We start from the raw sequence: 13,777 nt of genomic DNA on the forward strand, positions 1-13,777 counted from the left end.
TTTTTCTTTGTATGTTTATGAATACTTCATATGAGTAATCAACGGAATTTGTCAGTGGACTCAAAAGAAAACCACTAAGAATTTTTCCAAAAGTATTGCGCAAAACAAAAATAATCCTCATTGCAAACGACAAAAACAAACAAAACAAAAAAATCAACGAATCAATTAGTTCATTAGCTGCTTAAAAAGCAAACATGTAAAAATGTAAAATATATTTTACCCCCTAAAAATCACCGTTTTAAGACAGGTTGGATTACAAAAAATACAAAATCATGGCTTTAAAAAAAAAAAAAAAAGAGTTATGCGAAGGTACAATATGCATGTGTGTATATGTAAGGATTTTTTTTTAAATTATTTAAATATCATTGAAACTCTTTTGTCTCATTTCCAAATGGCTACAGTCCAGACAGACGACAGTCTTATCTGAATCTGGCATCACCTGCCAAAGGCTCTGACAGGGGCCACAACACAACGGGATGGTGTGTGTGTGTTGGGGAGGGGGGGGGGGGGGGGTAAAGGAGAGGTGGGGGCACTCCACGCCGCCCGGGGACGCATCTTGGCGTGTCCTGAGTTTATTTTCCTTCCAGTAGGAATGCTGCACGGCAAATAGCCGCTGGACAAGAGGGAGCAGGCGGGTCAAGCCGGGCTTGACACACGACACCTTCACAATTTGTTTGGGAGGATCCGCTTTTATCAGTGCCAGGAAACGGACACTCATTGAAGGGCCGACGAGATCAACTCACAGTGCAACACATTCAACTTTCCAATTTAGGCGGAAATTTGCATTTTGCAACCTGACTGGAAAAAAAAAAAAGCAAGATGGCTGTAGTTGAAGTCTAATTTTTATTTTCTGAGCAAAAGACGTCTGCAGCTGTAATTGAACATTTTTTTTGCAGAGAAAGTTTAGCCTGAATTTATTTTTTACGCTACTTTTTTTCTAAAGCATCAGGTTTTTGAGACATTTTGTTTTGTTTTAAGGTTTGGCTGATAAATTTGCATAATATAGATTTTCCCATGCGTTGTAATTTTAATGATGTTTCAGGGGAAACAAAATCCACTTTTTGCTGAAATTAGTATCTATATTATGAAAACCTGATGTGCTAGAGAAAAACATGGGCAGAATTGTAATCAGGGCAAATATTTCATTTACAAAAGTTTGACTTGCATCTCTGATAATAAATTAATATAACAAAATTAAAAAGACTATTACAATATTTATGGTAATTGAAACAATCAAAACAGCAAATTTGAACAAAAAACTTTTATTATGTACATTTATACAAAGAATGATGACGCTTAACATAAATATTCTGTGCATGGACAGTAACTGATTAGTGTTTTTGCCTTCTTGAGAACAAAACCCAAATGATGCCAACTATAAAAACACTCTGAACACATTTGCAAATATCTTAACTTGCACACAAGCTGAGTACAAAATAGGACAAATGTAATAAATTAACTACGTTTCAAGAACAGAAACAAACTTTTTGTTGCTCTCTAACCACAATACACAAACACAATATTTAGTGCAAATTGCTCATGCACATTAATCTGCTTTCCCAGCAGGTGCACCGTCACACAATAAGGCTTCCACTTTTTTTTTCAAATTTCTTTTGTCAGATCAGCCTCAAGTCAGGAGAATTGACGTTTTTTCTTTTTTAAAGGTGCCAGTCTGTCACTCGTTTTGCTTTTTAAGGAAAAACTGCAGCGCTGAGTCCCACTGGTCTCGAGGGAAGCGGTTGGGCAACTCGCAATAATCCATCTGCTGGAGTGCTGCGCGCGGGACATTGGACACACACACACACACACACAAAATAATGTCCTTTAAGAGTGTACAGGTGATAAAACCTGAGTGGCTGAGAAACATTGTTGACAACTGTCCTCGCTTTACGATGGCACCAACATACGAGGAAGTAGCTTTTTACTTGATTGACGTTGACGACACTTCAATGTTTTTCATCGAGAAATTAACTACAATTATGACTCAGATATCAGGTCTACATAAACCTCTGTTGTAAACCGATGATGAATATGAAGTCATAAGCGTGCGTGACACTTACCATTTTGTTTTGTTTTGCTGTCACATTGTTTCTCACTTGAAGCACAATCCTGTGGATTAATTATACAAGTTAATTACACAGATGAATGCAAACGTTAGAATTGTTAACTTAATAACCACTTTGACTGCCAGTGTTTCACTACATCAACTTGACAAAACCAAACAAACAGAAGCCAGTAAATCACAAATCGGATGACAACAATGCAAACAAATCTGCGACCATTGCTTCAATTATGAAACAATGTGTAAACATTACACATCTTAAGTAATGTACTAACTTATTTAAAATTTCTATTAATAAAATTTACAGATAAATAAAAAAAATAAAGCATACAGTACATAAAAAAAGGCCTACTGACCAAAACAAAGGCCCCCCCCTCCCAAAAATGTATTATATGCCAATTTGAAGAGAGATGAGGAAAGAAAAAAAAATAGAATTGGCCCAATTTAGACATTTCCACTTTATAGTAATGATATGCAGATAGTTAATTTGTGTTGTGCAATTCTGGTTAACTATATCGGTAATTTCATATGTACCTGTGGCTGAAAAGCAAAGTGTGGAGAGTCTCTGTCTCCGACACGCATGGCTGTCAGTGAAGTTGCATGGGAACCCGATACGGGGTCGCAGTTTTACTGTTTCAGTCAAGAGATGCTAACAGTAATTTTTTTTCAGGCGATGGTCCACTCCAGCCTCATTCGACTGCATCGCGTGTTCCGAGACTTTTTTACCCGCAAAGTAAGTAGCCAAAATCCATCCAGGTTTCCCTGCGAGGAATGCTCCCAGGGGGCCGAAGGCAAGAGCGAGACAGCGCGCATTGTGACTTTGTTTGAAAGCAATGACAATAGCTCGACTCCCGGTGAATGGCGGCTTAATCGTTGTCCAAACAGCGGAGCTTGGTCGAGTGTTGTCAGAGGAAGATAAAGGAGACAAGGTGTTTACTGGGAGTCCAAGCAGCGGCAGCCTAAATCCACTGGCCGAGGAAGCCGTTTGTCTTAGTGAAAAGTGCGCCTGTTACACATTGACCAGAGCTCATGTGAAGCGGCTGTTAATCAGCGCTGGAGTGAAGCGTCTCCCTGAAATTGCTTCGTTTTTTTAATTGTGTTTCTTTAATTTGATGGCACCGGAGGTATTTGAACGGGCTTTTACCTGAATGAAGGTGGCGAGCAGCACGCAGCTCATCTCCTGCTGCAGCATGACCTTGTTGGGCCCGTTGTTGTAGCACGCCGAGATGAGCGAGGGGAAGAGCACGCGGATCAGGCGCGGGTGGCTGAAATACTGGAAGGGCAGCTGGCAAAGTTTTTGCAGCACGCTGGGCTGGCGGCCAGACTGTACGATCACCTGAAAAACAGACAGTAGGGGGGCAAGTAGACAAGTACAAAAACATGAGTGGATTTTTCAGGTATCTGGATGTTACTTGAGAATTTGTTTTTTTTTGTGAGGATTCACGATTTAAAACCATTTTTTTTTAAAAAAAAGAATGTTCCCATGATGGAGGTCAACACGGTAAATACAATCTGGCAGAGTCGGGTCACGGGGTCGTAAATTCACAAGACTAAAAAAAATACGCTCGTCCTTTGAAAGTGACTGCCGGTTGGAGCGGAAGCATAAACAAAGTGATAATTTATCACTTATCAAAAGTCAAAGTCAAAGTCTGCTTTATTGTCAATTTCTTCACATGCCAAGACACACAAAGAAATCGAAATTACGTTCCCACTATCCCACGGTGACAAGACATAGTACACAATATACATAAGTAAACAACACAAAAAAATAAAAACAAGAAGGCACAAACAATGAATAAATAAGAGCTCCAAGGTGAAGCTTCTCCAGGTCTGCCCTCTGCGGACACGTTCAGAGAGACAAGGAACAGCCTTTTTTTCTTATCGCCGCTTGTTTACAGGATGCGTCAGAGCCAGAAGGTGCAAGAAGTGTTTTTGTCTGACGTGACGAGCACATCACAGTTGACGGTGCGTATTGTAAACTTGGGCTATGCTTTGTTTACGTCAAAAGGTATGTGTTTACATCCGGCCAATGAATTATCCGATATGCGTCTTAATTGGATTTGAAATAAAGTGTAGACTTTCAGCTAGGATTAAAAAAAAAAAAAGGCATTTATCGTACTTCAATTTATTTACTGGTCTGATGAAAACACATCAGGAGTGATGGCAGCTATGAAAGGTTCAATCGCCAAAAGTTCTCTAATTCAATAAGAGTTTTTTCACCCAGGAATGTGCGACTCACTGGTCAAATTCATCCACTAATGGGGGGGGAGAAAAAGCTTTAAGGTGTTTTCAGAAGCAGTGCTGCTTATTTTCAGTGTGTGTAGTTTTGTGATTCTTTTCACTCAATCCGAAATTGCAAGCTGGAACGCCGCCCAAAGACAAACTGGCAACAACATTAGAGGGAGTTCAACTCCACGGCTCACGCTTGAAGCGGCGGGGGAAAGTGAAGAGTCAAGGAGGTCATATTGGGTTAAAATGAATCGGATTTTAATAAACGATTAATCGCTCATGTTTTGACTGGATGTTGCAGTTTTAACTCATTTTTACATGACAGTTGATTGAGGTTACTATGATTTTGGTCACTTCTACATCCTCAGAATGGTCAACTCAACTTTTTCCATTCCATTTTCCAACTGAGGCCAAGATGTTGCAGAGTCAACACTCATCATGGCATCTGGCCCGAGTGAATACACCGACTGAGGGGGGGCGGGGGGGGGGAACTAAACGGCTTTGCTGCTCTGTTCTTCCTTAAGCTCAGAGACCTGGCCTTTTTAAATTGTGTTGCTTTTTATGACACTCCCATGACATAACTTCCTCACTGTCCACAATGACAACAAAGAGTGTGTTAAAGTTAATGTTCTGGAACGCAGAGACTTTTTTTCGGGGGGGCGGTGTGGAAGTGGGAGATGTAAACTGCAACCACAATAACCATTCTCTAAATAAAAGGCTCTAAGAGCAACAATCCAAATGTAAAATGTTTGTTTTTAAGCTCCAGAACTTCAATTGTAGAGTCACACTTGACATTGTGCCCTGATGCGCAGGCTCTCTGAAAACAAGACAAAAACAAAGACACAATCTACGTCCATTGCGTCTGGACAGCCTCCTAACAACTTCACAGGAACAAAAGCTATGTCGTACTGATAAGACGCCAGAACAACGCCACAAAAAAACCCCAACAACAAACAAAGCCAAGTTGGCCAACTGTTTATGCAGACGCGCGTCAGCTCCTACGTCAACTACCTTTAGACCAGCAAATTCCAGCAATGCAGACTTTGACATAGACACTCCAACTTGACTTCAGGGGAATTGTCAGCTGTCTGAAAACAACCCACAGAGCCATGTGTTTACTCAATAAAAGGAATACTAAGTATCTCTGACGCCACCATCCTTTCCCCAGATGATAATCCCTTTGTGGAATGATGCTGATGACAAGTGTTTTAGAGTTCAGACAAACGTAAAAAGGAAAGCCGGTTGCGCCCGCGTTCACCCTTGAAGCCGAGCGTAAATAAAAAAAAAAAAAACGGGCATCTGCTTTCCTGCCAGTCAGTGGGGAGAGTGTCTGTCTGCCTTTGACTGCTTCTGTTTACTCTGCCGGGTGATAGAGTGTAACATTGCCTGCCGCCGGTCGGCTCCCTACGGTCTGCGCTCGCCGCACTTAGCCCGCGGGCAGCGAGGGCTCGCTGAAGGGAGCGTTTCGACATCAGGTTAGCGGGGAATTACAGGCCTAAAGATCATGCTCGGGCCTGGAGGGCAGAGGAAACGCCTTCTGAGGGAATGGGAAGAGGAGGGATGACCCCGTAGATAAAGATGCGTGTGGGCGCGGAGATGCGAACTAGCCGCAAAGAGAAAATCAGAGAAAGATAAACATCTCATGTCATTCATTCATACATCCTTTAATTCTACTTGAATTTGTTTGCTTGTGTGTGTGGTCATTTCCCCGCCCCAAAGTTTTCTTAAGATTTACACACAAAACAAGCACGCCTGAATTAGGTGGGTTAACACGTCAACGGCTTCCAATCGCAGTTCCGCCGCTTCAAAGATTCCGCAGATCATCACGGTGGATGAGTCACAAATGAATCAGAGTGGGAGATTATGTGTGCATATTTCGAGCGAGGGCAAGAGGAAGTACAATTTTAATTGTCAGCCATCAAATAAGTTTTTTGTTCGGCCTTACAGACAATGTAACATATGGCTCAGCGGCTACTATGAGCAAGGCTACATATGTTGCTCCCGCAATGGCCTTTTTGTCTGACAAAGTGAATTATTCATGCCCCCTGAGCAAGGGGGATGGGGGTGTACATCAGGACGTATGCCTCAAAGTTCCGAGCAGCTTCTTTTCTAGAGCACACATAAACAAAAGCCGGTGCGCCGACATTGAATCAGAAATGACGGCGACCGCACGGGCTCCGGCTCGGGTTGCTTTTGTGCCGTGCCAGAGCTTACATTAGCTGGAGAAAAGCTCAAGCTGCTCTGAATATTCTCCGAGACACCATCCATCTCGGTGCGGAACTCGATAGACGCGTTCCCACAACAGCACCACTGGCAAAGATTATCCCGGTTTGCTAGCTGTGTGGGAAATTGGAAACCGAAACGACCTAGAGTCCAAAAGTGACTTACCCAAAATTTCGTTCTCATAACCTTTTCACAGACCGGGATTAACGATCGTAACCCAAGTTGGGAACGCAATTTTTTATTTAGCAAATACGATCGTGCATGGCTGCGGGGGTTAACAATTTTATGTGCGCACGGAGACGAATAATCTGTCAGTCATGTCACTAAATCAGCACCCCTCATTCAATTATTCAATGTGAAATGCAAATTGGCGCTCGAGATTCTGTACATTATTATAATTAAAAGGGATGGGCTCACGGGAAAGCCCGAATGTTGACCGGTGGTGAGGGAATGGCTTTAATTCCAAGTGAAAAATCTTGCTAATTAGAATCAGTAATCAGCCTATAAATTGCGACGAGGACATCAATGATGTGTCAGAGGCTGCTGTCTGTGCCAGTCGGATTTAACTTAATCAAGAGTGCAGCCAAGAGTGGAGCTGATCAGCGGCCTTGGTGGACGGGCCATGCATGACAGCCAATTACACAGCGGCCAGATCTGCTCGTGCACATCACTCTCCCTTAAGTGGATAGAAGGCCGAGTCGGGCATGGGGCACTTGGGGCGGGGCATAATAATCAAATAAATATGTCTGCATTTCTTAAAAAAATAAATAATCATAAAGCAAATAAAATGTCTTAATTGCATATATTCTGAAATTTATTGTAACATATTTCACACCAATAAAGCACAAAATAACCTCCAGAAAATGTTTGTGTGAATTTTTCTTGAATGAATTTAATTTAAGTGTCGTCACTTGCACAATATGAGCGATCCAATACAAATGTATCAACTCGCATTGACTTTGAAGCAAAATGAGGCGAGCAGAAAATATTTACCTGGTTATCCGGGTGATTGACAGTGAAGTATCCCACACAGATGATGACTTCGTGGAGCAGCTCTTCCGCCGAATGCTGGGTACAGTACCAAAGCAGCGAGCTGACGATGTGGCGGAAAGCGAGCGACAAGCCCTCCGCTCCTAGAACGGTCTGAGAGGAAACACGCGGCGGCGGCGTTAGTGTGCGGCACACTCAATTAACATAAATTGCCCGCGGCGAAGATTACAAAGCTCTCAAGGTAATAACAAAGCAAAGTCATAAAACATTTTATATGCGTCGCTCGTGGGAACGCGCTTGGTAGGAAGAGCGCGAGCGGGCCAAATGCCATAAAACATCCCAAAACCGGCAGAGGAAGGAGATGAGAGGAACGCTTGGCTGACAGTATTTATCAAACATGTCAGTGTGACGGAGCACCGAGAGATCATCACAGCTCCTCGAGAGTTTGAGCATTGTAAAATTCATAAACACTATAGCTAAACATTTTGTAAGGCTTTGCAGCTAAGTCAAACGTACGCTCCGGTTCACTGCGCTAATCACCTGCGCTCGTCCCAACCGCCGGGATCTAATCAATCCCGACAACAGACCTCAGGTCAGAGGTCATCCGTGTTTATGTCCGTAGGTCGCTTTGTGCCGAGGAGAGAGACTCCACCTCTGACAGACATTAAGACGGGAGCCGGCGTCGATGGGTTATTCGATCGAGGAAGGATAAATATTTGTCGTTTTTAAACCAGGCCACGATGCTTTCTTCCTCCTCCCAAATTTCATAGAACGGCGAGCACAGTACAGGAAAACGAAACGACCCGATTTGATTGTGGATACCTGGAAGGCAGAGAGGTCAAGCAGGGCAAAACTGTTGAGGAAGCGGATGCCTTGCAACGCCACCTGGATGACCCCTGCGCTGTAAGGTTCCTGGCTCTGAGAGGACGACTCTGGCGAGAAGCTGTGCAGCAGGATGGAATACAGCGTGTGCACCACTCCCACCAGGTCTGTCGACTGCAGCAGGGCCGTCAGCCCCGTTGGGTCTTGACGCTTGTTGTCAAATATACTGGAGCCACTGAGGAGGGGGAAATACTGTCATTTACAGACACATCAGCAAAGCATGACTTCAATATATTTTAAATAAAACCATTTTTTTTTTTTCTAAATGAGTTGGCCTATCGTGACCACCTCGAGTGAGTCCTGCAAAAAAGTTTCCGCCATGATCTGCAGATTGTGACCTCTGGCAGGAACCCACAGTGCGTGCTGATACTTGATGTTAGCCAACAGGCCTTGCGTGAAATATGCTGCCACGTTGGAACCCAGCCTGCTAATGCCATTAGAATCTCCAGACACAGCAACTGGCATGGACTAAGTATTCGACGTGGCCGCTGCACATTCTCTTACGTGACACAGAGATGGCACAACCGGGGCCTGTTGGGTGCTGTCATGGTGAATGATGTCACATTACAGAACAGAGGGAAAAAAAAAAGTTGGATTTCTCAATAGGAGCTATTCTTTTTATTCTATTTGGGAGGTGGGGGGGGATGACTGATGCACTTTCAATGTTCTTCCACCTGCTTAAGGGACTAGCACTGTGAACATTCTGTCCCTTGGCACTGAGGAGTCACTGAGGAAAAAGAAAAGAAAAAAAAAATCGAATAATGCTATTTGATATCAATATTTAGCGTTGCGTTCCTTCCCGGTACTGTGTGACATCAAAGCGTACTCCGGGCGGCTACTGTGGGCAACGTTGCTTTCAACTTTGGAGCTGATGTCCATCGGTGTGACTGTATGCTTAGCCTCTGTCAGCGGCGCCGCTGAACCTCTCTTTAGGGGAGGTCACCGTAGCACATGTGGGTGGGTGGGCTCCCCCACCCCACCGCCCCTCAAAGCTGCAAGCTAAGGTTTACGGTGAGTGACAGAGAGCCGGGTCAAGTAGATGCCTATCTCGATCGGCGGCTTAGCTTGGCGAAACGATCCGCCGTCTGATTACAGAGGAACCGACTGTGTCTTTGTTTAATAACCACGGGAGTCGCTCTTTAAGAATTGAGAAGACGCTTGGTCATTCGACATTCTTACCGTCCGGTTACGACAAAGCACAGCTTGCACATGCTGTATAAGAAAGCTGAGGCTTGCTGGAGGAACGCAGACATCTTCGGGTGCTCGTCCACGGGGCTTTGAATGGATAGAAAGAACCCGTACAGCTTGTCAATCAAACCCATGTTGACCACATAGCTGCAAGACACAAGGCAAAGCGTGGACAGGTTAGCGACGTCGCTCCTAAAATGTTCACCTGAATGGAGGAAAGGGTTACAAAATGAAGCTCTAACTTCCTTCTGGAAAACAAACGCTTCTTTTGTGCATCTGCGCAAGGGACACCAAAAGCCTCTCCACCCACTGCTATTAGTGTGACATCTACAATTTGTCTTTGGCAATGGAAGGTCTCGTGATCATGTTTCTTTGGGCCTTTCAGCCGCAAATCACTCCTAATAGGGTCATTAGAGAGCTATTGTGGCCCTTCCAGGATTGGAGTCTCTGCATAGCTACCTGGGAGTCGTCTTCCTGCGTGCGGTTCCAGTATGGTGAAATATTTGTGCTCAGCTCGAAGATTGTTGCAGCCTTTGACTCTTTACGTAACTGTGACTCAAGCTTTTAATTCCATTATTCAATAAATTCAACCATTTGGACAATTGTATTGATTCTATGAATTACATGGTCGGAAGAACTTGCTTGTATAATAGCCTGGTGACTCAATAGTTCGACCATGGATTGTATCTCTGTCTAGTCGGGGGGGGGTTAAAACAGGTGACAATGCCGATATTCCACTGCGGCCCGCTCGACACTTGAACCCCGTTCCAATTGTTTTGACTTCTCCCTCGTTCACAGAGCGACTTTGGCTGAAAGGATCCATCCTCACGTCGACTGCTTTGCTCAACGTCCGCGTAATGTTTGACAAGCTACTCGGTGGTCGCGCTGGCCGCTCGGCGCCGCGTCATACGAGCCCGAAGCGAAAACATTTAGGACAATGGCGAAAGTCTCAAAGCGCTAAAAAGGAAAACTGAGAATGTGGTAATAAGCAGAAAAGGGAATCGTGAGCCGCTTTCCATGTGATATACGGCACGGTATAATGAGAGTGTCGAAGCCAAAGCTAAAAATGTTTTGATCTTTTGTCCTTTCTCACTTGCTAATACATTACAGAAGGCAGTCGAGGTAAATCCACTGCTCGTACTTGGGATTAACGGAGATGACGCCATTTTTCTCAAGCCCTCCCCTGTCTCCAGGGTTACGACTAGGTCAGTGGATGAGAGTGGTGGTTCCGTGCAGCTGCTCCGGCATGATGATGAATCACGGCTTGTGGGAGGGAAGGTGGAAAGGACGCGCTCTTCGCTTCCATGGGCTTCTACGTGGGCCTGCCTTTCCTCATCGCCCGGATTTTCTCCATCACGGGTTGCCTCCTACAATCCAGATCCACGCGGCGAGCTCCGACGCCAGGTTGGAGGGGACCTTTCCGAGCCCTGCGAGTGCTTTTTGTTTACGCTACTTTGTGCCCACCCCTCCAGAAATGGATCCTACTTGAAATGTGTTGCTCCACGTTGGAAAAATGCCAGAATACATGCTCAATCTCACACTACTCCCATTTTGACAAGACACCATTTGGTCCATTTCCAAGAGGGATCACATTTGGTCAGCTAATACTTCATGACCAAGTCTCAAACCCAGTTAAGAGAAGATAAAACCAGAAAAAAATAAATATAAAGACTAAGACGTGAAATACCTGATGAGGTCTTGTGTGCGAATATTGAAGGAATCAGTGGCAGAGTTCTTGACCTTGGCATCCGGAGAAGAAATCAAAGCGTCTTCCGCTTTTCCTGACTCGGAGGTCATCGGAGACAGGCACCTCAAGATGGTCGCTGTGGTTTGCAATAAGCCGGTGGTAAAACCCTCACACACTTGTTTGTTAACACTACGGCCAAAGATGGACTTGTCCTCATCTGGAACATAAATCTGGAAAAAGAAAAAACAAAAAGTTCAAGTACAAAATACTCAATTCTGTCTAAGAAATAAAATTTTTAGTGTATATGGTCATTTAAACTAGATAAGAATTTTTTTTATAAAGCATCATTTTTTTCCCCACTATTTTATTTTTAAATTTGTTTATAATAAACTGTTTAATTATAAAAAAAAAACTTGTGTTGCAACACCATTGGACATGTCTTTCAGCGCAGCAGCTGCTGTGATATGTTTTATATAAACCAACGCAAAGACGCCAGCCTCTCTCTCTCGCTCTCTCTCCGTGTGCCCTAAGGAAATAGGACTGCTTTGAATTGCAACTCACAACAGAAGAAAGAAACCCCAATAGAGTTCATGCATGTATCACAAACTCGTGCCTGCAACTCGTCTGTGTTGCGAGTACGGCTCGGCTCGCTGGCACCAGTGGATGTTTGCCGAGAGATGAAGTTGCCTCGTTACAAGGTGATGAAAGAAAAAGACCCGACGTGTTGCAAAGCCGCCCGACTGACTGAGAACGCAAATACTCTGTGAGGAGGCTCTACTATGTATTTTTTTTTGTTTTGTTCCACTAAATAATCAAACTACGGCACTGGAGCTTTAATAAAACACACAGGCTCTTATATACCCCAAAAGAAATGCTGATCTCGGGTCAATTCACTGACAAATTGACTTTGTGAAAAATGTGAACGCAAAGTGGATGTACTGCGATATCTACCGTTAGCTGGTGCAACAGCAGGTCCATGAGGAGTGCGATCTTGTTGCTGAACAGCACATAAGAGCAGTTGAGGGGACAGGAGGAGCATGTCGAGTAGTAGATATTCACAGCAACACAAAGGGTCCTAAAACGGAAAAGCGAGGGCAATTAAGAATTGATGAGCACAAAATGAGAATCAACAAAATAAAATGGTATCTTTGATGGTTTCATTTGGTCCCTGACTAGACTTGAAACTCATTTCACCCTCAAATCAACTCTCCCCATTAAAGTGAATGGAGATGCCATTAATCTGTTCCAACACCTCCCAAAAGTAAGTTAGTCAACAATTTTTGAGCGGAAAAACGTTTTTATTTGTGCCTCACAAGTCAAAGGGGTATCCCAGTGGCACCGCGAGAGCAGAGGTTGGATTAAACAGATTAAAGGCATATCAGCTAATTATGAGGAGCGCTCCCCACACCAGACTTCCTTAAGGCAGTGGAACACAATCTCAGTCACATCTTGGCTGAGATTTTGCAGCACTTCCACTGAAGAGATAAATCGGTTCTTCTTCAGCAGATCCTTGCGGCCCCAGGCAGCTTCCAGCGATAAGTCTGTCAGCTTGCTTCTGTATTATGTGCGCTTTAAAACAAACTCCAAAGACGACTAATGTCTTAGATAACTGACCAGTCCTTCTGCGGTGACAACTACATCTCTCCCCCCCGGCAACTTGGCGTGTCTTATTTGAACAGTGGTGAGAAAGGAATCAGTCTCTCTTGTGCCTAGAAAACATTTTGATATAAACCAAAGTCTGCACATCTGCTGCTAGTTTTCAGTCAAGCCACGCTGGCATAAGAGAAGGAAAAAATATTTGGTTGAGGGAGACCCGAGTCAGAGTTAACTTAGTTAGAACCCGCTAGTAGCGGCCAGACATTTTGTGCTTCCATAACATGTTAACACATTTATCTAAACTAAGATACAGTAGAGTGGCAAACATAAAGTCTGTGGTGCAGGAAGTAACAAAAATATCAAGCGAATAAAACAAAGCTGAGAGCAGACGGCGTTTGTCTCATTTGACTGCGGTAAGATGATCGGCTCGTTTTTGATGAAAACGTGTCAGTTTGAATCAAATCATAAAATGACATGCTGCACACATCTTACAAAATCCAAACTGCGGAAGCCAAAGACAAGGAATCAACTACAGTGCTTGACGTCACCATGATTGGATCCAAGATATTTAGAAGTCTTGGGGAAAGGAAAAAAAAAAGTCTCTTAAAAATTGAATCTGATGAAATATGTTGTATATTTGACCTCTCTTTTCTGTATCAAAATCAATTCAGTTCCCCAGATAGCAATCTCGGCCTCTGGCATAACAATCCATTCATCCGACTGCTAATGTAATGAGCGTGCAATTGCTTTGTAACGCAGCTAATCGGGCTCGTCTTTGGTCATCTGTGGACAAATGGGGGGAGTCTATCAAAGACATGTTTGTCGTATGGCCTTACACAAGCTGGTACAAAGAAGAATCGTAGTGACCTGTCTTTGGTTTCCTCCCGCCTAATTGAGCTTGATGAGGCAGAGACACCGGA

At 43.8% G+C, this 13,777-nt stretch overlaps 1 protein-coding gene across 3 annotated transcripts in view; it reads right to left on the reverse strand.

Moving 5' to 3' along the window:
• Nucleotides 1-1,246: 1,246 nt before the first annotated feature.
• Nucleotides 1,247-13,777, reverse strand: part of scaper (S-phase cyclin A-associated protein in the ER) — a 32,681-nt gene continuing 20,150 nt past the window's right edge. For all 3 annotated transcript variants that reach the window (XM_037253223.1, XM_037253221.1, XM_037253222.1), the window contains 8 exons: nucleotides 12,213-12,336; nucleotides 11,262-11,491; nucleotides 9,566-9,721; nucleotides 8,327-8,561; nucleotides 7,508-7,657; nucleotides 3,207-3,398; nucleotides 2,061-2,109; nucleotides 1,247-1,773 (listed from right to left, as the gene is read on the reverse strand). In XM_037253223.1, the coding sequence (XP_037109118.1) occupies nucleotides 1,676-1,773; nucleotides 2,061-2,109; nucleotides 3,207-3,398; nucleotides 7,508-7,657; nucleotides 8,327-8,561; nucleotides 9,566-9,721; nucleotides 11,262-11,491; nucleotides 12,213-12,336 (1,234 nt within the window). In that variant the 3' untranslated portion in view covers nucleotides 1,247-1,675. The remainder of the gene's footprint in view (nucleotides 1,774-2,060; nucleotides 2,110-3,206; nucleotides 3,399-7,507; nucleotides 7,658-8,326; nucleotides 8,562-9,565; nucleotides 9,722-11,261; nucleotides 11,492-12,212; nucleotides 12,337-13,777) is intronic.

The sequence above is a fragment of the Syngnathus acus genome, chromosome 6 (assembly GCF_901709675.1).
Source record: "Syngnathus acus chromosome 6, fSynAcu1.2, whole genome shotgun sequence".
NCBI lineage: Eukaryota > Metazoa > Chordata > Actinopteri > Syngnathiformes > Syngnathidae > Syngnathus > Syngnathus acus.